A 23910-nucleotide genomic window follows, 5' to 3' on the forward strand; every position below is an offset into this window, starting at 1 on the left:
AAACTTGTACTAACTTGTCTGAACAGTATATAATCTGAGGCACTCTGAAGAATAAGACATCAGCTTAAGAAGAACTGTGAAGGGAGCTACCTAAATTCTGCTGAAAGGAAACTAAGAGTAAACAGCAGGTTCATGGGATAGCTTGAGTGGAGGAGCATGGGTGCTTTGTAGTACATTTATGGGGATAATTCTGTAGAGAAATCTGGTAGAAGGATATTGAGAAGACTGTAGGTCTTGCTGAGGGTACAGCACAGCTCTGTTGGTAGGCGCAGAGAGACGATGAGATGCTTTAAGTAGTTTCGGACAGTAGCCTCCCTGTGGGAATCAACAAGAACCAGATATGATCTTGGAAATCTATAGCTAGATTGAGATAGATCAGAATTTGAGAAGAAGTCAAGGTGTCTGACAGTTCAGGGAGGCATTTGAAGCAGTCACGACCCATCACGCCAGGAGTGTTGCAGACAGGGATGCAATGGCACAAGGGCAGAGTCGTTACTGGATGAGTGTGGTTACAAGCTCATGGACGAAGCAGTTAAGAAATCAAAGGATGTATTGCACTGGGGAAATCTGCTACCACAGGTCTCTTTAACGTGTTAGAAAGCAGAGGTATCGCTTTGAGGACTAAAGTGTGTTTGACTCAAACTACCAGGTTATTTTCAATCACCTCATCTACACGCGAAAGCTGGAGAGTGCATAAGGAAAACAAACGAAGTGATGCGCTTAACTTACGGTTTTGGTGAAGAATAATGAGGAAAAAAAGTCATGTATGGTTTTTCTCTCTCACTTTATCTTTCTTTCATTTTTCTTTTTAGGTGGTTTTGTTTTTCTAGTCCTGTCTGTGCTGTTTCTGCTTTCTTTCAAGATAAAATAGGCATGAGAAGCAAACCCAAGGAGAAAGCAACAGGGTCAACAGTACCAATGGGCCTTGGGGGCAGAGGAGGCAGGGAAAAGGGAGTGGTGAGCAAGTAAGGTCATGGAGAAGGGGACCCCTAGGGTGCTAACATCAAGGGTGAGGGGGAGTGTAGCGTTCTTGGAGGGGTTGGAGTAATTGAAATCTAGTGGAAAGAACTACAGAGACGCAAACAAGGGGTGAGCGTGATAGTATGCCAGGAGGAAGTTAAAAGGAAATAGAGGAGAGAACTAGGAAGCAAAACTATTTATAGAGGTATAAACATAGATGTGTATATTAGTAAATATATTAATACATAAAGACTGGAGTGTTGTCCTATGCAGATATATTTATTAGGCAATACATTGAGGCAATGGGTGGTCGGGTCTCTACTCAAGTTTTCCCTCAACACAAGAACACTTGATTCTAACAGATTCTAACAATCTGGCACCTTCCCAATATGATTCCTGAAGGCAAAGTGGGTGCATAAGCAAGTGTGGTGGCCGGCAATTAAAAGGTAAAGCATCTGGGTCTTAAAAACTTGAAGCCAAACAAGCAGCCATCTAGCAGGGAATCAAAAAAGCCCAGGTGGAAGTTGCACACCAGCCTTTTGGACCATGAAGTGTCCATGAGAACAGGCAACAGGAGTTCAAAATAAACAACCTCATCGAGGTGAAGGAGAGGGGTTGAGGTAGAGAGCCCATCCGGAGATAATTGGACATTCTGGCTGACAGGGGCCACAAAGAAGAGAAGATACATCGGGGGTGGGGGTGGGGCAGTATATCACCAAACACACACACACACACACACACACACACTCTTCTTTGGGTCCTTAATCCTTCTGCCCCCTCCACTATTATGATTTCAGTCCTACCTTGCAAGTCCAGGTAGACCAGCATACATATAGACGAGAGATTTCAATTTGCAGAATTCATGGTAGACCACCCCCTCAAAAGCGGGAGTAACAGCTTCAGGTGGGTAGGGGAAGGGACATAGGGGTCTGGGGGAACTGATAGCAACAATTGTGATATAAGCCTCCTCGAGGGGGTCGCATGCCAGGACGGTAGGTGAAGGGAGAGAAGGGGCAGTGTAAGATAGGATAAATAACAAGACATTATATATTAAGGGTTTATGAGGCATGCAGGACAGGGGAGGGAGGGAAAAAACAGGTACTGATATCAAGTTGCTCAAAAATAAAGATAATGTTCTGAAGTTGTGGATGGTAATATTTGTACATAGCCCCTTAATATAATGGATATGTGGACTGTTTTCTATGTAAGAGCCCCCAATAAAATGATTTAGTAAAAAAAAAAAAGAATGTTGGCATAATGTGAAAAATGTAGCCAATATAATTGAACAGTATGTATAGAGATTGTTTAATGGAAACTTAATTGGCTATGTAAACACTCACCCAAACACAATAAAATATGTTTTTTTAAATAGAATATTGAAGGATCCTGGACTGCCAAAAAAACCTAAATAAATCCATCTTGTGAGGGGTAGAGTTGGGGTGTTCTTGAGTAGCAAGTGTGGCAGTTCATTTCATAAATGATAACAGAAGAGTCATGTCCCTGATAAACCATTACGCTTTGCAAAGTGGTAGGTCAGAGAAACAGAGGAAGACCCTCAATAAGGGGGACTGACACCAGGGCTCACACCTAGCAACAGTGGTGAGGACAGCGAGGGTCAGGGCAGGGTTGCATTCTGAGATACACAGGGCCTCCGTGTGTTGGACCCAGAGTTGTTCAATGTCCCTCATTGGGTTTGCAGAGTCTGTGGTAAGAGCCCTTTGCTCTTGCTTCTGAGAGTGATTTGTTTCTTTTTTCTTGTTTTCCTAGGTCACTCTGAAATGGGACTTATAACTGTTGTTAGGTTAGTCAAAGAACACGATGTAATTCCATTGATGAAATACTTTCCTCTTGTGGTTGATGTCAAATGCAGTGAATTCTGCTCTTAATTCTATGACTTCTTTCCTTTGGCTTGCCTTCTATTTAGTCACTGGTGAAGTTTTTTGTTTGTTTGTTTTTATCCAGGGCCAGAATCATACCAGGAGACAAAAATTCACTGCCATGGAGTCGATGCTGACTCCTAGGGACCTTACATGGAAGAACCATTCGTGTGGATTGCCCAGGCTGCAACTCTCTCCCTCAGAGCACCCGATGGCTTCTGTTGACCTTGTGGTTAGCATCCAAGTGAGCAACCTGCTGTGCGACCAGGACTATTGGAGCAAAAAATAATGGCGAACAGATCATAAATCCAAAGCTACTTTAAATATGGTCTTCTTTCTACCCCAAACTGCTTATTATTTGATTTTCAAACCAAAAAGCAAAACCCACTCTGAGTGAGGCTAGACAGGGTTTCTGAGGCTTGGTAAGTCTGCCCACAACCCGTAAGGCCTCTGAGCAAATTTTCTTTTCTGTGATGTTCCACTTGTCATGCCATTATATAGCTGTTTTCCTAATTTTTACTATTCTAGATATGTGTATATCTAGTTTGCATGTGTACACTATTAGACATATCCCAAAGAACTTCAAAAGTTCATGGAAAATTATATTACCTTTTAGTTCCATTTTTAAGGAACATTTTGAAGTTAGTTCATATAGATAAAGTAACTATATATATTTAAATATATACACATTTAAATATATGGTTAATTGTAACAAAGTAATGATTGATGAGGCTTATACATGAATGCCCATGCACTGAGTGAGTGAATACTGAAAGCCTGCTATTTTCAGATCACTAAGTTAATCACTAAGAATGTTTACATTTTCATGAAGAAGACACATATTTCTGGCTCCAGAAGAAGTAAAAGGGCCTGAACTTGAGATAGATCTGTTTAAATTACTTCATGGAATTCACTGCAGGCTAAAATTAGTGAGTAAAACACTTGTGTCTCTCATTCAGAGTTTCAAAGTTCATAACATTGAAATCAAACACATTAAATGGGATTTCATTGAATATGTAAAATGGCTCCAATCATAGTCTCTCTCACATCAAAATACCGAATCTATTTATCACAGAGTTTCCTATAACTTTGGAAGAAGATGCCCCATGGACAACCAAATTCTCTATCATTGAATATGAGTGCAAGGGAGCTTCAAGTGTGTGGGACAATTGCATAATATTTTTAATTCTAAAATTTTTCCCTTAACTTTTTGATGCTTCCTCGTGTTATTTCTTAGTGATAGGCTGTAGTTTCCATTTATAAATTCTATATGTTTTCTGAAGCAATGGCTCTAACTTTGCTTGACTAAAGAATGTGGTCTCATCGGGTCACACGTGGTAACCTGAAAATTAAAAAAAATATTTTATATCTTTCCTTTATTCATTCATTTCTACATTCTGAAATTAGTCTTGTTGATCTGCATATTCATACACCGTACAATCTCTGCTTACACAGTATACAAATACTTTCCATAAACCATAGGGCCGAGAGAGTTTAAGAGAAATGTAGTATCTTGCTTCACTGAAGACAGGGAGGAAGCTGAGGCAGGCCTGAGGGCAGGAGGAGGTACTGGCTTAGGAAGAGATGGGAGATCTCAGTAAGGTCACCACCGAATCAGTTCCCGACTCAAAGCAACCCTTGGTAACCCACTGGGTTTCCAAGGCTACAATTCTTAAAAGAAGGACACTGTCACATCCTTCTTCCACATAGTGCCTGATGGATTCAAAATGCCAACCTTTTGTTTAGGAGTGACGTGTTTGACCACTGCAATGCATGGCCAAAAGCCACCCCTAGACCAGGCCAGTGTAGGGCAGCTCTGGTGACCATTCTATTTCTAGGTCACAAGGACTCAGGATGTCTTAGTATCAAGGGGTGAGCTTCTTTTCTACTAGCCCCTCTGAAATGCAGAAGACTTAGTGTGCAGAGGGTCAGCTAATGGAAAAACTGGCTGGGAAATTATGTGAGAGAAACAATCCTGACCCAGAAGAAAAGAAATGGTCTCATTACTTCTGAGGAACCAACTCTGTGCCATTCTGGACCCACTGGCCTGGGGCTGAGAAGCGCAGGTGCCTGAGTCAATTATGGTCACCTGGAAAGAGGAGGGTGAGCGTGCCTGTTTCTCTCATTGAGACCAACATTAGCTTCTGGCAACTTCTGATGTTGCTAGTGGGGTATGGAGGCATAGGAGTCCTCTATCTCCTGCAGATTGCAGCTAAAGATATTTGGCTTCCTTCAGTGCACGTGCAAGTGTCCAATCAGAGAGGTCACGTTCATATTTTCATAATAACAGCAGTTAGTGTTGCTTCTCTGGCCATTAAAAAATGGGAACAGCTTTACATCTCAATAAACCAGGAAAACAATGAGCCAGATGAAAAACAACGAGCCAAACGGAAAACAGGCAAACATACAAGCAGGCCAGTTGCCACTGACAAACCTCTACATCAGTGATTCTCAACCTTTCTAATGCCGCAACCCTTCAATACAGTTCCTCATTTTGTGGTGACTCCCAATCATAAAATTATTTTCATTGCAACTTCATCACTGTAATTTTGCTAATGTTATGGGGTCGCAATCCACAGGTTGAGAACTACTGTAGAAGCTGCATTGTATGATGGTGTATGTAGGTAAGGTAGATGGTAAACTATTTTGAAAGCTTCTACACAGAGTCACCAGAAGAGGAAGAGAGAAGATACAGAATGGGTGCTGGGCCACGCTTCACTGAAAGTCTTCTGAATGCACAGTATTACAGATTGAATTTTGTCTCCTCTCAAACATGTATCATCTGTCTGGACAGTGATTCTCGGGGTGAGGCAATTATCCTCCACTTTGTGATCAGATGTAATTACCCTGTGTGTTGTAAATCCTATCCTCAATGATATTGATAAGGCAGGATAACAGGCAGTAATGCTAAGGCGACAAGATAAAATCGACAAGATTTGGTTGTAATTGGAGTCCATTTCTTCCGAGCTATCAAATGGATTAAATAAGTAAAAGAAGGTCCTCAGTTCAGAGCCAGGAGTGTGGGTAGTAATTTGAATGCAGGATCCCTACACTCAGAATTTCCTAGACCCAGGGGAAGAGTGATATCAAGACATGTGGAGATTTCCAAGAAATGCTGAGCCCACAAATATTGAAATGAGACAGCAAATGCTCCCATAGCCAATAGAAAAAAATAAAAGTGCCTCCTTAGAACCGGTTCCCTGAATTAGGCTTTCTTGTCTCTCCAATTGTGAGAGAACAAACTTCTGTTGTTAAAGCCAGCCTCTCAGGTGGCATTGGTCCTCGCAGAGCTAGGCATCTTTAGGAGAGATGGGAGTTGCTCAGTTAGCTGGCCTTTGATGTTTTCTCCTCTACCTTCTTCTCATTTAGGGTATGAACATAATAAAACAAGATCCAGGAGGCTCTCCTGTAAATAAGAAGGAGCTTCAACAAGTCTCAGGGTAAAGTGAAATTGAGTACTGCCTATGCTCGGATATAAGCTGACCCATGTATAAGCCGAGGTACCTAATTATTACCTGGGAAACCAGAAAAACGGATTGATTCAAGTATAAGCCTAGGGTGGGAAATGCAGGATGTGAATTAACACAGAGACCAGAGGGGAGAGACAGAGCACAGCCACAGACAGATCCTTACCAGTTCAGCTGCTGGTGTAAGTGAATCACTACGGGTGCTTCTGCGAATTGGAGTCGTCCATGTCATAGGATGGCTCTGATTGGTTAGATGTGAGTAAACAAACATTCAAAGCCCTGCCGTGTCACCTGGGCTTTGGATGAACAGCGGAGGGATGGCAATCACCCGCGAGATGCTACACCTTGCTGGGGAACCACTGACCCATGTATAAGCCGAACCCGTTTTTCAGCACATTTTTTGTGCTGAAAAACTTGTCTTATACACGAGTATATATGGTAATAACAAAGTTGGTCTATGGAATAGGAAGTGACAAGTACTTGACAAAAAGTGCAAAGGCCCTTGATGACATTATGATAACATCATGCTGCCAAGTGACCAGTCCTTCAATGCAGAGGCTCAGACTTCTCATTAGGAATTCATAAGCCTTAAGATTTTTTTGCTACCATCCAAGTAAACCTTCTGCCTAATGCAGGTGGGTATTTTCATTCCTGTAGCAGTATTGGAAACTAAGGCTTCACACTAGTTAGTCTGTGAAGCCAGAATGCAGAACCCTCCTGTTTGAGCCATCTTTCTAGGATCTGAAATTGCTGCTAAATGAGCTTGAAGTCTCTACCCTCTACAACCCTATGATTCAGTCATTTTCCACGTCCCCTCCCCCCACTACTCTCTACCCCAATCCTCTAAATACTAATAAATGGCTGCATTGACTGAGGACTTGATGTGTCATGTGCATCCTCATTTCTGTGCCTCCCCTCAGGTTGGCCCTCTATTATTCCCTTATTTTGTCTTCCTGCACAATTATCTTCATCCTGTGCCCACTTGAGACAGACTTATGACATCACATTAAGCAGCAAGCCTTTTCCAATTATATCTGAAGTGATAGCTGTGGGAGAATTGTTGCCGAGTTTAGGCTCCATGGCACTCGCACATGCTTCTTGTGTTGCTCCACTATGAACCATACACTGAGAATTAGGAGATCCTATTTCTGGCCATGACCTCAGCTCTAACTTACTGTACAATTTGGATTTTTCCATATGATTACTTACAGTCTTCTGTACTCTCATTGGCAAGATGAGAAAACTGTACATGAAGATTTCCGGATTGAACTCTAGTTTGTTCTTGCTCTTTTGTGTCAGATCTTCTAAACTGGACAGCAGCAGAACTGACATCACACCTTCAATGGCTGTCAATCTTCAGTGTGTTGCAAATCTGATACAAAAGGAAGTCTGCTGTGCTTAATGCGGCTGTGGACTCACAGGGAGCAACTAAATCTGCCCTTCTTTGTAGCTCCCAATGGCATTCCCATTACGGAGCTTCCAATTGGTGTATCCACACACAGAATATATCCGTGCTTCCCCAAAAGTAGCAATAAATAAATAAAATCATGCAATCGGTGTATTGGACAATGTTGAAATCTGACGGTGCTGTTGTCGGTGCCTCAGGTTGGTTCTGACTGGCAATGATCCTGTGGACAGCGCGCGAGGATCTGCTGCCGCGCCCTGAGCGACCCGCCCAACTGTTATGTTTGAGCCCTTTGTTGCAGTCCTGGTGCCAACCCGCCTTGCCGAGGATCACCCCCCTTTTCACTGCCCCTCTGCTTTACCAAGCATCATAATGTCTTTTCCAGGGACTGCTCAGTCCTCACATCATGACATGATCCAAAGTCTTAAACTCCTTATGTCTAACAAGCATGCTGGCTGAAAGTCATCATGCTTGTTTGTTTGTGTTTCCACTCCATAGCAATGAAAATATCTTTTGACAATACCACAATTCAAAAGTATAAACTTTTCTTTGGTTTTCCTCATTCACTGTCCAACTTTCACATTCTTCGAGAGCCAACTTACAGTACCATGGCTTACGTCAAGCACACCTTAGTATTCAAAGTGACCTCCTTGAACTTTAATGCTTTAAAGCGGTCTTGTGGAGCAAATTTTCACAATGTAATATGTCATTTGATTACTTGACTCTTGTTTCCAAGAGCATTTATTATGTATTCCAAAAAAGGTAATTAGTGACAACATCAATCCTTTGTCCATTTATCATGTTGTCTATTGGCCCGGTTCTGAGAATTTTTGCTTTCTTTAAATCAGGTCCAATCCATACTGAAAGCTATGATGTTGAACAGCAGGGGCTTCAAGTTCTCTTCACTTTAAGCCCGCAAATTTTCATCATCTGCATATCACAGATAGTTAATAAGCCTCCCTCTAGTCCTGAAGCTATCTTCCTTTTCACTAGACCAGCTTCTCTCATTATATGCTCAGCATACAGACTGAATACATATTATGAAAGGATACAACCCTGGTGGACATCTTTTCTGATTCTAAACCACACAGTAATCTCTTGTTTGAACAACTCCCTGTGGTCAATGTACAGCTTCTGCATGAGCACAATGATGTGTTTTGGATTCCATTTCTTCTCAGCCATACCCAAAATTTGCTAAGACTAACACAGTCTCATGTCTTGGGTCAATAAAACACAGGTAAACATCCTTCTTGTTTGTTCTCTTAGCCATCTGACATCAGCAATGATACTCCAACAGCCACATCCTCTTGTGAATGTGGCTTGAATTTCTGGACACACCCTGTTGGTGTGCAGCTGCAACCACTGCTGCATTTGCATCCAAAAACAGGTACTTGCGTGTGGTAGTTGGGATATAATTTTGCATTCTATTTTGTCACCTTTCTTTAGAATGGGCACAGTCATTAGCTTTCTTCCAAGTTTCTTAGAAAGACAAGTAAGTTCTCCCAAGGAGAATTTTTGAGCTTTCAAAGCATTTTTATTGATATCCTATTAATTCCATGCACTTTGTTTTTCACAAATGCCTTTAGTGCAGCTTAGGTTTCTTCTGCCCACGACACTGGTTCTTGACCAGATGCTACCTCTTAAAACGGCCACACTCTGTGTATTCCTTCCATGTTCTTTTGATGCTTCCCAGAATCCTTCACCATAACAACTTGGGGGGGGTGTGCTAAATTTCTTCTTTAATTCTTTGTATGACACACTGACTGAGGAGGTTTGGAAAATGAAGGCTAGAATTAGCTAAAAATTTTGAACTGCAACCTCAATCTCTGAGGGAGTGTGTGTGTGTGTGTGTGTGTGTGTGCGTGTGTAAATAAGTGCATCCCCATGCATTCATGTCTTCATTTGTTACACTGCACCATATCCAGGTGTCGATAAAATAAACCAAAAAAAAATTCCCATTGCCATCTAGTTTTCTCGAACTTGTGGGCCCTAGGTGGGGTTTCTGAGACTGTCAATCTTTGTTGGAGCAGACAGTCTTCTCTTTATCCCTCAGAACAGCTGAGGAAACCAGCAATTTTAGGTGGCTGAACACATCCCACAGAGCCACGTCCTGGTAGTGTAGCATGCTAAACACCTGGAATGAGTTTCAGATCCACCAGCCACATCATGGGAGAAAGTTGAAGCTGTTTGTTCCTATAAAGATTCACAGTTTCAGAAACCCTCTAGCAGTCCTAGTCTGTGCTACGGGGTCCCTTTGATTCAGAACGGGTTCACGTTTAGTTATTGTTTTGTTTTAAAAACTCAAGAAGCACATTTTAAAAACTGCTTTCAGTTGGTTAAGATCGCATGGGAATAGTAGTGTTTGCCTTATAGAAGCTCCAGGAGAAACACATTTCTGTAAAGTAATAATTTAGCTTAGCACTGAGTGATGGCAGATAGGCTGTTTGGATCTTCATTCTCTCTTCTGATACCATAATGTGATTTTTGGGGGGTGGGGTGGGTGGCATTTTAATATCCTTGGTCGCATGCAATGCTGACAGGACAAGCAAACAAAGAGAAGGTGGGTAAAAGCTGACCCAGCTAAAGAGCCTCCCTGTGCTCACAGTCTGGCTACTTGTATCTGTAGAGAGCTTGACTTCTCCCATTCAATGCAGCCTTGGCTTCTGTGAACAACCATACATGATTGCGGTTTTGAAAAATTCCAAGTCTCTGTGGTGAGTTTGGAGGGATTGCAATTAAATAGCACTGCTGTGCAGGAAAAGAAGCCATGACAGTGTCGTACCCCAAGTGTTGGGCTGTGAACAGAGAGGCTGGTGTTTGAAATCCACCTGCTCTGAGGGAGAGAGATCAGGCTGTCTGCTTCCAAAAGATTTACACTCTCAGAAACCTTATATTGGGACATTATGGTTTGGAACAGAATAGATGACAGTGGGTCTTTTGGTTCGGACTGTGTAGGATAAATATGTATGAACTTTGTAAGCTTTTTCTCTGAAAGGTGCTTCTTCATGATTTATAATAAAGGAGATTATGGATTTTGCATTATTATATTAATCAAACTTTCCCTAGGCATTTTCATTGGGGGAAAATATTGCAGGGACAAATCAAGAGAAATATACTTTTCAATAATTCATTTTACCTGGAGTCTTCCAAAAAGCTAAATTTGAGGAAGCAGAATTATATTTTGTGGGCAATAAAATGAGAGATAAAACAGGTCAAATAAATTAGCAATATCCTACAGAAATTTTTTGAAAATTATTTCAAAATTCATTGTACAACTTTTTTTGATATCACTGAACCACTGAGTTGTATGATATGTGGAGGAAGTGCCAATGGAACAGTTAAATAACAAAATTATTTATAGATACTGAGTAAACTAGTTTACACACACACACACACACCATTTTATAATATTAATGTTACCTATGCATATACTTTTTCTCCCATTTTTCGCAATAATTAGGTTAAACCAATAAGCCTTTGGGAAGATACTACAGCTCACATTCTCCGCCCCAAATTGATTTTTGCTACTTCCCCACCAAATCTATTGTCAACACTCTTTTCTCTGCTTGTTACTAGCTCATTAAGCAAGCTTCTGGGAGGAAACAGACACTCACAAATAATTTAGATTAAAAAGATGTACAAAGATAAGCATGTATACAAGCAACTTGGAAAATTCACACTGAATTATTCAAACACCGCAAATGTGCTCAGTCTTGTCACACTACATAATGTAATGCTTGATACGACTACATCACTTTTTATCTGAGGACATACAATCCCCAGGGATGCCAGAGGAGCCCAATGGTAAATATTAGGATCTGAGTATCCAGGAACATAAATAAATAGTTTTCTGCTTAAATTGTTATGAATGTTGAAAAATGACCTCTTTTATTTTTTATTTGACTGTCTTCAAATCTGATCTTATTTGTAATGATACCAGACATCCATTCACTGACTATTTTGAGAGTTGGGACTTGGGGAAGACTGTTCTGCTACAGAAATGAATGTGTAGCTTCCGTAAAAGAGCACGACTCCCTGGGAATAATGAAATAAAACAATAATGGCCTTTAGCTCACTGTTTGCTTGGCTTGTCCAAGGCCTGCGCTCCCTCCAAGCTCTGTCAAGTCTTCCCAGCGAACCTGGAGTGATTGCTATTTATCTCCCAATTTGCCGTGCTACACGGATGGTACTTTCTTTTTCCTATTTAACTTTTTATGGGATCTTACTTCTTCTAGCCAATTGTAAGTTCCTGGAAGACAGACAACATGCTTAATTCATCTGTTTCCCTGTCAATATTTCCCCCTGTGCTTTAATAAATGCACATTGACTCACAGATCAGTGGAGCAATGCTGAAATGAGAAGGAGATGATCCTTTTGACTTCATGCTGCTCTTAGTATGCTGATTCTTCTGTTGACAAAAACTCAGAGAGTCAATTTTCTAACATTCTGAAAGGTGGTCAGAATCTGCAGACTCCTGTCTTCCATTCACTTGAACAGATAAACCCTGGTGGCCAAATTTTACCACTCCAAGAAATGAAAGAGCTAGATAGGTCCTTATCCACAACTACATGTTTTTGCGAAGAAGAAGAAGAAGACGAAGACGAAGAAGAAGAAGAAGAAGAAGAAGAAGAAGAAGAAGAAGAAGAAGGAGAAATAATTCTTTAATTTTGGCTAAGGGATTTCAAGTTCCATCTAATTGTCACCTAAGTTTTGTAGATTCTAGCTTCCAGCGGGGAAAGAGGAAAGTTTATCTTGATCATGAATTTGGTAGTTTTCTGAATGACTGGATGTGACTCATGAGACTGTTGATGTTTGGTGCTACTGCATTGTGACTGTATAACAGGGCAGAACCACCCCCCATAGGGTGTTCTAGGTTGTAATCTTTATGGGAGCAGAGAGTCAAATCTTTCTCTGGTAGAGCTACTGGGTGGTTTGAACTACCAACCTTTTGGTTGGATGATGGGGAAATATTAAAACATATTAACATTTCACAAAAGTGTCATACCCTGGCCAAATTTTAAGGTTTAGCATTGTTGACTCTTTCCACCTGTTGCTTCTAAACAGGCTCCTACAGTCACATAGATCCTCAAATATAGCACATATCATAAAACTATAACTAGAAACAGAAATACACATATATTTACATATATCTTAGAATTTACATCAAGAACTGAACTAGGACCAATGATATGAAAAACATTGTAATTCAATGGTAAGATCTCTAAATAACCAACATTTGAAAAATTCACCCCCTGATTAAAAAGGTTAACTGTCCTTTCACTCATTGACCTACCCCTCCCATATAACATTTTAGGAACAAAACACATAATTCATAGCCACAGGTCAAGGCTTTCATTGCCTAGACAGAGATTTTAAAAGTGCTGCACAAGTCAAGGGTCTAATTGAAAGAAGACCCCAGTTTTGCCTCGCTAGGGGGCAATTAAGTATAGTTCCTTCTAGATTTCTAATCCCTTGCCCCATATATCCATGAATACCCCAAATATAGATGGCACCTGCTGTAATACAATACAAAGAATGTATTATAATCCAAATCCAAATATTGATTATCCAATGTTCCACATTGTTTTAGAATTCAAGTACCTTAATTTTAAACAATTACCATGAAGCACATATTGATCTCTCCATGCATCCAAGAACCACTTTGTTTCTAAAGGTGACAAAAGTCACAACTGTGAAACTGGCTAGTATCCATCCTAATTTGCATGTTGACACTTATCAATTTGCATGTTGACTCTTATGAGTCCCACAGAAGACTGTGCAACCTGCTCATCCAACAGCTGGAGCACAAGAAGCGTCAACACTTTGGTCACTACTTGAGTGTCCAATGCAAATACATGGTTATAGCCATCTTTGAGCTACATATATTTTCTACTTCTTGGAAGATGTGTGATGATAAAAATACGTCAAGACTGCCACTATAGTTGCATTTAGGGACATCCACATAAAACTGGCAGGACGATAATCAAACAACAGGCCTTGACCACAGCAACATTTCTTAATATGAAAGCCACAGTATAGAGTTTAAAAACGTCATTTACTTTCCCTTTATTATTTAATCATTAAACAGACCTGGGGTAAAGCAAGTTTGACTTTTTACTGACTTTTTTGGGAAGAGCGTGTGGCTGTACTTCCTCCAAGACAAATGTGTTTGTCTCCTGTCAGTCTTCTTCACAGACATCATAACTGAAATGCATGACTTCTCCTCTGGTCTTCTTATTCATTGTGTAACTTTCACATGTCCCTGAGGTGACTAAAGGTATCATATCATACTTGGATCAGGTTTTCCTTAATCCCTAATGTGACATTCTTACTCATCTATATTTTGTCATTGTTATGTGTCAGATTTGACCACCACAACAGAGTGCACGGTTTATTGACTGCTGTTTCCATGAGCTTTGATTTTGGATCCAAGTAAATTAAAATCCATGACTCAATCAAAGTGTACACATAATAAACATAAGGGAAAACATGAACTCTAAACAACAAAACTAACATTTTACTTCACTCTGAACAAAGTCTTTCTCTCTTTAATCTGTGGGGGGTAGGTGATAGAAAATTTGCAAGGTGGTCCTACTCTGAGCTTCCAGGCCACCTTGGTTACTTATAAGTAACCAAAAAAAAAGAATAATAAAGCAAAGATTTGGTGACGGAGGCTGCACACTCCCTCTATTGCTACCAAGATCCTGACCTGCAGAATCAAGAGTTGAGCTCTTGGTCATTCATCCCTTTTGTGGCAGGTCAGAGCCTGCTTCCATCTCAGTCTCTTCCCAGTGGTTGCTGCCCCTCCGGTGAACTCTTCTTTTATCTTTCAAAAAGCAGTTCCACCAGTCTCATATACTGAAAGTCATTTTAAAAAAACAAACAGAATAGTTTGTCCAGCCTATCTTATCTAGGTGGACTTGCAGACATAGTAATATGTGCATAAAATTTCAGATGGCTTTGACAGCACCAAAGTGGCACATAAGAAAATGGCAATGAGGCTGCAACACTGACAAGCTAACGATGTGAGGAGAAAATAACGGGACCAACGGTCCTGGAGGGACATGAGAGTGTGAGAGGTAGGGGAAGGGACGAGGCGTTTGCCAGCCCAGGGAGAAAGGAACAATGAGTGGTTCAAAACCAGTGGCAGGGAGCAAGGTAACTGAGAGGAATTACTGAAACCAGAATGAAGGCTAAACATGGTAGTGGGACAGGAGGAAAGCATAAGGAAATAGAGGAAAGGAGTAGGAGGCAAAGGGCATACATAGAAGCCTATATACAGACATGTACATATATAAATATATTTATGACTATGGGGGAAATAGACCCATGTGCATACATTTATAGGTTTAGTAATAGGGTAGCAGGTGGACATTGGGCCTCCTTGCGCACATTCCCTTAATACAAGAGCACCTTGCTTAGCTAAATGGTCATTTCATGATACCCACCTTACTGACATGATCAGTGAAGACAGTCGTGTGCATAAGCAAACTTGGTGAAGAAAGATGATGGTGCCCAGCTATCAAAAGTTATAGTGTCTGGGGTCTTAAAGGCTTGATGGCAAACAAGTGGTCATCTAATTGGAAGCAACAAGGCCCACAGAGAAGAAGCACACAAGCCTGTGTGAACACGAGGTGTTGAAGGGATCATGTAGCAGACACCAAAGAACAAAAACCATAACTGTGTGAGCACCTTCCCCACATAAATGCTGAAGACGAATGTGTGCATAAGTAATTTTGGTGAAGAAGATTGATGGTGTCCTGCTATCGAGAGATACAGCGTCTGGGGTCTTAAAGGCTTGAAAGTAAAAAAGCGGTCATCTAGCCCAGAAGCAACAATCTCACATGGATTGAGCAGCACACCAACATGTGTGATCATGAAGGGCGGAGGGGACCAGGTTTCAAGCACCAAAGGCAATGGGCGGGGAAAATCATATCATCGTGAGTAGGGGGTGGTGCGTGATGAGGACCCAATGCCCATTTGTAGACAACTGGACATCTCTTGCAGCGGGGTAGTGGGGAGGAGATGAGTCACTCAGGGTTCAGTGTAGCAATAATGAAACTCACAACCTTCCTCTAGTTCTTAAACACTTCCTCCCCCCAACTATCAATATCCCAATTCTACATTGCAAACCTGGTTAGACCAGAGGATGCAAAGTGGTACAGATGGGAACTGGAAACACAGGGTCTCCAGGACAGATGAACCCCTCAGGACCAGAGGTGCGAGTGGCGATACAGGGAGGGAAGAGGGGGTAGAAAGGAGGAACCGATCACAAGGATCTACATATAACCTTCTCCCTGGGGGACGGGCAACAGAGAAGTGGGTGAAGGGAGATGCCAGGCAGTGTAAGATAAAATAATAATTTATAAATTATTAAGGGTTCTTGAGGGATGGGGGAGTGGGAAGGGAAGGGGAGGGGAAAAGGAAAATGAAGAGTTGATTCCAGGAACTCAAGCAGAAAGCAAATTTTGAGAATGATGAGAGCAACGAATGTATAAGTGTGCTTTACACAATTGGTGTATGTATGGGTTGTGATAAGAGTTGTATGAGCCCCAATAAATTTATTTAAAATAAATAAAGTAGAATAGTATAAAAATAAAATATTCTACCTGAAAAGTCTTCAGCAAGATGATTTTTTAAATTATAGGAAAAATAAAAAAAAACAATATATAATGTTAAGGTCATAAGCTCAAATCATATCAGATCCTCCCATACATTTCTGTGCTAAATTAAGTTAGCCACTGGTATGTCTACTCTCTCTACATCCCAAGCTCCTTGAAGCTATCTTCCTCTTTCTGTCCATTAATCCATAAAATCAAACAGAAGACAGGTTAGTCTAATGAGCTGTTCTATGTTGGTAAAGAGAGGCCTGTGGGAGCTGATAGGTAAGCATTGAATTGCTAAATGCAAGGTCTGCAGTTTGAACCCACCAGTTGCTCCACGGGAGAAAGGAGAGGTTCTCTGATCCGGTAAATGTTTATAGCCTTGTATTTCCTATTTAGAGTTTCTATGTGTCGGAATCAATTGAATACGCTGGACTGGGTTTTACCCCTGCAACTGTGTTCTAGATGGCTGTTTGTGAGCCAGAATGCTTAAACGAGTCATTAAGAATTGGAATATTGTAACTAAATCAAAATAAAACTGTTCTAGCTCACTTATGTTTTTGTTGTTGTTTGTTGCTGTCAAGTTGGTTCCAACTCATAGCAGCTCTATAAACAAAAAAAGACAGACAACATTGGGTCCTGCAGTCTCATCACAATTGCTATGTTTGAGTTCACTGTTGCAGCCTCTGAGCAAATCCATCTTGTTGAAGGTTTTCCTCTTTTTCGCTCCCCCTCTACCTTACCAAGGATGATGTTCTTCTCCAGGTATTAGTCTATCCTGGCATCATGTCATGTCCAAAGCCAGTTAAAACCAGTGTATAATTTCATGGGTGAAGCTGACCTTGATGCTACTTACCAAACTAGAATATAGAACAGTATCTTTATGAATTCTGTTATGCCAATTGACCAAGTTGTACCACGAGATGTTTATTAATTTTTGTACCCTGTAGGCTGGTCCTAAAAGATCCAACTTTCACACAAAACAAGAAGGCCCTAGTACTGTAATAGTTACATGTTGGACTGGCAACCATAAGGTTGGCAGTTCAAAACCACCAGCCACTCTGCAGGGGAAAGATGAGGCGTTCTGCTCCTGTAAAGAGTTACAATCTAGGAAACCCACAGGAGAACTTCTACCCTTTCATATAGGGTCACTATGAGTGGAATTGATTCGATGGCAGTGAGTTTGGTTTAGTTCGATCACACTGAAAAGTCTTATGTATAAACCCATACTAAGAAATCTTACACATTGTGCATTTGATTTTATTACATTTATGTTATCTACTCAAAAAGACATTTTTATCATACCTTCACACACAAGCATACAAATATACTTGTAAATCTCAGTTTGTGGGTTATAGCTAACAAGTGAAAAGTGGCATGCTGGGATATTCTGAAATGCTAATGGGCCATTCTTATGTTTATCTTGCTACAAAAGCTGATCCAGGCCAGGTCCAGCTCTGAAAAAGGATGAATCTGTTACAGATTACAGTTCTGGAAGCCACGAGCTATTCTAGTCTGTCATATAGGATCACCATGAGTTAGGATCTATTTCATGGCATTGGTCTATATGTGGATAAAAGCTCACTGTCAGGGAGTTGATGCCAACCCATAGCGACCCTATAGGACAAGGTAAAATGCCTCTGGGAATTTCAGAGACTGTTTTTAGGGTCAAAAAACTATCTTTCTCCCACATGGAGATAAGGTATTACTACACCAACATGTCAAAATGCAGTATACAAATGGCTCAATATATAAGTTTCCAATTCCTAATAGCAGTTGTTTATACATTTTTACTAATATACACTTTCATCCTATAGTTAGGATATCCAGCCCCTCATTTTCTAACTCTGTTTATTAGAACACAAAGTTGGATTACAGCTATGATGTGTGGCTAACCCATCACCAACCTCATTCAGAACCACCTGGAGAGGACAGAGTAGAACTGTTCCGTGTGGTTCCTGAGGCTGAAACATGTAGTGGAAGGGATAGCCTCATCTTTCTCCCTCAGAGTGGTTGGTGAGTTTGAACTGAGGACCTTGCAGCTCAATGTGTAACTCAGTATGCCACTAGGGATGCTCTGGTAGATCCTAAAGTAAATAAATTAACTCACTGCCATTGTATCGACCTAGAGGTTAGAGTAAAGCTGCCCTTGTGCATTTCTAAAATGGTAACGCTTTATGGGAGTAGAAAGCTTCATCTTTCCCCCATGGAGCAGCTGGTGGTTTTGAACTGCTGACTTGGCAGCTAGGAGCACAATGTGTAATGCACTATCTCACCAGGTCTCCTTCTGTGGATAATAGGATCTCTAAAAATATTGCTCCACAATCATGGTCTTAGGTCATCAGGCAACATATTTTGAAAACATTTCCTCTGGTCTCATTTCACCTCCAGACTAGTTTTATTGCTCTATGGCAGTGGTTCTCAATCTTCCTAATGCGGGGACCCTTTGAAACAGTTCCTTGTGTTGTGGTGACCCCCAACCGTAAAATTGTTTTCCTTGCTGCTTCCTAACTGCAATTTTGCTACTGTTAATGAATTGTCATGCAAATACCTGATATGCAGGATGCATTTTCCTTGTTACAAATTGAACATCATTAAAGCACAGTGTTTCATCACAAAACAATATGTTATAATCTATTGTGAAATATTTCTAATGACAAATAAATGAAGTGTTGTCTTGAAGCATGGTATTGCATGGGTAACAGTCTTCACACCGGGCACTCATATTTGGGCGTGTCTGCATGTGGGGGACCCCTCCTGAAGACAGAGAGGAGCAGTGTCTTGGTTCCTAAGACCATTGGAAATAAGTGTTTTCCTATGGTCTTAGGTGACCACTGTGAAAGGGATGCTCAGCCACAAAGGGGTTGTGATCCACAGGATGAGAACCGCTGCTTTATGGTCATGTAGGAGGGTGCGCTGTGAAGAGGGGCACAGTGATGTCAGAAGGCAGAAAAGGCGATGGAGGAGCGGTTACCTCACTGGGCTATTGGAGGAGTCTGGGTCATGAGCTGCCACGGTGCCGATAATATTCCCAATTTGGGTGGCTTCTGACACCTCCATGGGGTACAGAGGGGAGGAGAACACAGGGGGCTCATCCACATCCTCCACAATGATCTTCACAGTCGTCATGTCACTGAAGGGTCCGAGGCTCAGGAAGCGAGGGTCGACATCTTTATTAGCTGCTTCAATCCTGAGGGTATAACTGGTTTTCGTTTCAAAGTCCAGTTCCTGTAAAGTGAATGATTAGGAAAATTAAATTCACCTAGGACATCGCAGCCGAGATTCATGGGAAGCATTCAGAAATAATCAGTGGTTATGCCCATCAGAATCTTGGCTGTACCTCTGGCTCCTGGACAACACACTGGCCCAAGGCCTTCACCCTTCCTTATAAGCAGGAGGTAGGTCTTCCGCATGGGAGCGGAATGGCAGCAACTCTTTCCCAACAGGTAGAGCATTCTCCAACCATGGACGTCAACTGCACTGCCCAGGGGTTCACATTAAAAAGAAAAAAAATCTCCTCTGTGACTAACTTCTCATAAGGGTTAGAATGCTTCTGAAAGAGGCCTTAGAGCTTGCTGGTGGTGAAAAAGGTTTGCAGTCACCTAGTAGCCCAGAGGATGGCGGTTTGATTCTACCCAGAAGCTTCATGGAGGGATGGCCTGTTGACCTGCTGTCCTAAAACAAAGAGGGCAGCCCCCATGGAACAGGATTTTTTTACACACGCGGTCTCCTAAATTACAAATCCAGCCACTGAATGCCTCTTAAAAATCATTGAGCCAATTTTGGCAGTTAAAAAAAATGGTAAGGCATCATTCAAATATGACAAGGGAAGAGTCATTGGGGAAGAAAAGAATCACACACACACACACACACACACACACACCCTCTGCAGGTAGCAAACGCACATCATGCTATTTTTTCATTATAAAATGTTCAGTTTTAAAAAATACTGTCAGCCTTAGTCTCACCTCAGGTAACCTATCCTAGAATATTCCTCTATGTGGATATATATATATATGTATATATATATATATATGAAATCAGAATTAATTATAAACTTAAGATACATAGCATCAGATATAAAGCCAACTACATGGACTTATAAGTACTTAATGAAAAGGCATTAGGGAAAATGAGCTAAAATGTAATGCTAAGAATTATAATAATCCAACTGTATGCATTATACATATGGACACGCTTGTGTGGACTTACATAGCTATGCACATATTTCAGTTCATTCCACTGACAATTTGAGGCAGATTTAGAAAAAAAGTCAAAGTGGTTATATAAGCTTAAAACAGGATTCTTTTACTATCTATACAATATGCAATATATGTATATGTGTGTATTCATATATTATATAAGATATTATCATATACATTCTCATAATACATGAAGTATTAGAGACTCCACTGTTCATCTCCAGTTAATAACTGAGGAAATATATTTAAATCAATACTCTGAATAGGCTTACAATACAGGCAGTTTTTGGGTTAGAACTTCTGACTTATCAACTTCTCTCAAACAAAATCACTGCTATTCAGTCAATTCTGACTCATATTGATCCTAAAAAATAGAGTCGAACTGCACTTTTGAATTTCCCATGCTGCAAATCTTTACTGGACCAGAAAGTTTCAGTTTTCTGACCCCCCCCCCCAAAAAAAAAAAAGTGGTTGGTGGTTTCAAACTGCTGGCCTTGTGACTGGAAGCCCTAGGTATAAACCACTACATCACCAGGGTGCCTTCAACAGAGCCTGCATACTCCTTAATGTTATGTAACTTCTCCCTAACGTTCAAACTACTGGACCAAGTCCCAGCCAATTCGTCTTCACAATCATCTTCCCTGGCTGCACATGTAGCTTTTAAATCACTGAAAAGATGTCCAGCCTTTTCTTGCACTAAAGTCAAGATAATAAGAGTCATGTGCAGCTGGTCTGACTCACCTACACTTTTCATGTAAAGACTTAAAATCCAGGAACAGATCTTATTTGTAGCCCAAAGCACTTAGTGAAACATCCATTTGTGTAATGCATCTTATCTGCTTTCCTGTGAGCTCTAGAATGCATTTTGTCAAATAGTAGAATCCCCAGAGACTAGGGTGATGTTGGTATGTGGAAAAAGTTCAAAACATTCTTATCTGTTGGACAAATCTTGAGCAATCTAGGCAAATCTACAGCCTGATACATTAATTATAATTCTGTCACAATGAATCTCAAAAGTGATGCACAAAAGGATAGTAACAGAAAAACAATTTGATACATTGATTCGGTTGGCTGTATATATATATATATATACCCCCATGCACGCATAGCCTGGGAAAGCATGGGTTTCATTCCTACCTGAGGTTGAAAGTACTCATTCCAGTGACATCTCTTCAGTTTACTTTTTTGGTCTGTTTTCTAGGAACATGTTTAGGACACACTCATATTTCGTAGAAAATGTGAGAAATCCAAATCAGCTAATTTCTCTAATATTTTGAATTGGCAGGTCCAAGAAGAACGGACACCCAGGGGACTTCAGGAAACTTGGGAAATTCCATAGTCTTTAGGTTCCCGTTGCCCCCAAACTATTTGAAGCATCCTCATGCTTACATTTCAAAGTCTTCTAGGGTAGCTCTGTGCAAGTTCTCTTAGAAAAAAAATATGACTAAAGTCATTAAAATTCTTTTTATCCTATTTGTAAAATCCACATTCATTTTGGAAGTTTCGGGTGGCATCATGGTTAAAATGCTTGGCTGAAAACCGAAAAGTTAATAGTTTGAACCCACTGGCTGTGTCATGGGAGGAAGATGTGGCAGTTTACTTCGGTAAAAACTGGCAGCCTTGGAAACCTCATGAGACCGACCTATGCTGTGCTATAGGGTCCCTTTGAATCAGAATTAATGCAAAGACAGTGCCTGTGTAGGAAGAAACAAAACAGACTTGTTTATTTAGAAATCCTAAAGAGACATATAAATCACTGGAGTAAAAACCTTCTTAGACTATTGTTCTACTATGTATAAAACTTTCTAATTACACAAGAAACTTCATTACTACTGATTAAATGTCTCTATATACCCAAACCAAAACCTACTGCTGTCAAGATGAGTTCAATTTCTGATGAGCCTACAGGATCGGGCAGAGCTACCCCAAAGGTTTAAACCTTTATGAAGATAACTGACTCCTCTTTCTCCCTCTCATTGAGCAGGTGGTGGATTAGAACCGCTGACCTTCTAGCTCATAAGTGAGCACTTTTTTCACAATGCTTTATTCCCGTATGATTAAAGAACTGGCCAACGAAGTGGAGTACTGTTGAGTTGATTCTAACTTATAGTGACCTTGTAACGATATTTCAACAGTAAATATTTATGGGCGCACAGAGCGTCGTCCTTGTCCTTTCCCCTCAAGAGTGGCTGCTGAGCTTGAATCCACAACCACACATTTAGCAGTGCGACACCTAACGCAGGGCACCATTCGGCTCTTTCTGGATGATGTTGTTGTTAGGTGTGGTTGAGCCAGTCTGGTGCATAGTGACCGATCCTGCACCATCTTCACAATCGTTCTTTTGCTTCCACCCAACAATGCAGCCACTGGGTCTATCTATCTTGTCAGAGGTCTTCCTCATTTTCAATGTTCCTGTACGTTACCAAGCATGGCATCCTTTCTACGGACCGACCCTCCTGAGAACATGTCCAACATACATGGGGAGAAATCTCACCACCTTCCCTCTGTGAGGCATTCTGGCTTTCTTTCAAAAACACATCTGTTTTGTCTCTCTTGGAAGTTCATGGTACTTTCAATAGAATTTGTCATTGGTCTTCCTTCTTCAGTGTCCAACTTTCACAATAATATTAGGTGATTGAAAATACTGTAACTTAAGTGAGGTGCACCTTAGTCCTGCACGCTAGAATGTGTTTAAAATCCATTTTATCACCTCATTTCCATTCGATGCAAACCCACAGTAGCCTTTCTGATATATGTCCAGTTTTCCAACTTCACTGGAAGGAATACCAAATGTTCAGTTTCGAAATAAAAGTTTGAGTGACCTGTGAGAAAGTAATTTAAAATGTACTAGAGAAATGAATGCAATTATTTTGTAGCAACTTTCACAAAATGTGTCTTAAAGGCAACATGAGGTTGGACATCTGGTTGCCACCAAGTTGTGAAGAAACGCAGCATTAGGCATGATTATTTCTTGCTTAAAAATGACGATGAAAATAGAGCAATGAGAAAATTCATAGGAGATGCTTGGAATCAAGATTAGAGACAAAAACAATCGAGACACAAAATTACTTTCAGAGAAAAAGCTGCATGAGAGAGAAGTCTAGATTCCCCAGAGAGGTACAAGGTAAGGGGCTGGATTGTTAAAACAAACGGAATGAAAAGCATTTGCTATAAAATTTTGATTCCTCCTTTTCTTCCTCATTATTGATTTCTACATTAAGCAGGGAATTCTATGAAAATTAAGTTGAATTAGAAAAGCTATGCTTGTCAAAAAATAAAAACAAAGAAGCTAAAATAACAATTGAGGTAAAGATTTTCAGTCTGAAAAATCCTATGTCTGGTATTAAATAGAACCAACTTGATGGCACTAGGATTACAAATGATGAAGCTTTTACA

At 40.7% G+C, this 23910-nt stretch overlaps 1 protein-coding gene across 1 annotated transcript in view; it reads right to left on the reverse strand.

The window, feature by feature from the left end:
- The window catches only part of CDH7 (cadherin 7), a 136253-nt gene that overhangs the window by 6411 nt on the left and 105932 nt on the right, over nucleotides 1-23910 (reverse strand). The window contains exon 6 of the mRNA XM_075533207.1: nucleotides 19287-19540. Coding sequence (XP_075389322.1) covers nucleotides 19287-19540 — 254 coding nt within the window. The remainder of the gene's footprint in view (nucleotides 1-19286; nucleotides 19541-23910) is intronic.

This window comes from Tenrec ecaudatus, chromosome 15, assembly GCF_050624435.1.
Source record: "Tenrec ecaudatus isolate mTenEca1 chromosome 15, mTenEca1.hap1, whole genome shotgun sequence".
Classification (NCBI taxonomy): domain Eukaryota; kingdom Metazoa; phylum Chordata; class Mammalia; order Afrosoricida; family Tenrecidae; genus Tenrec; species Tenrec ecaudatus.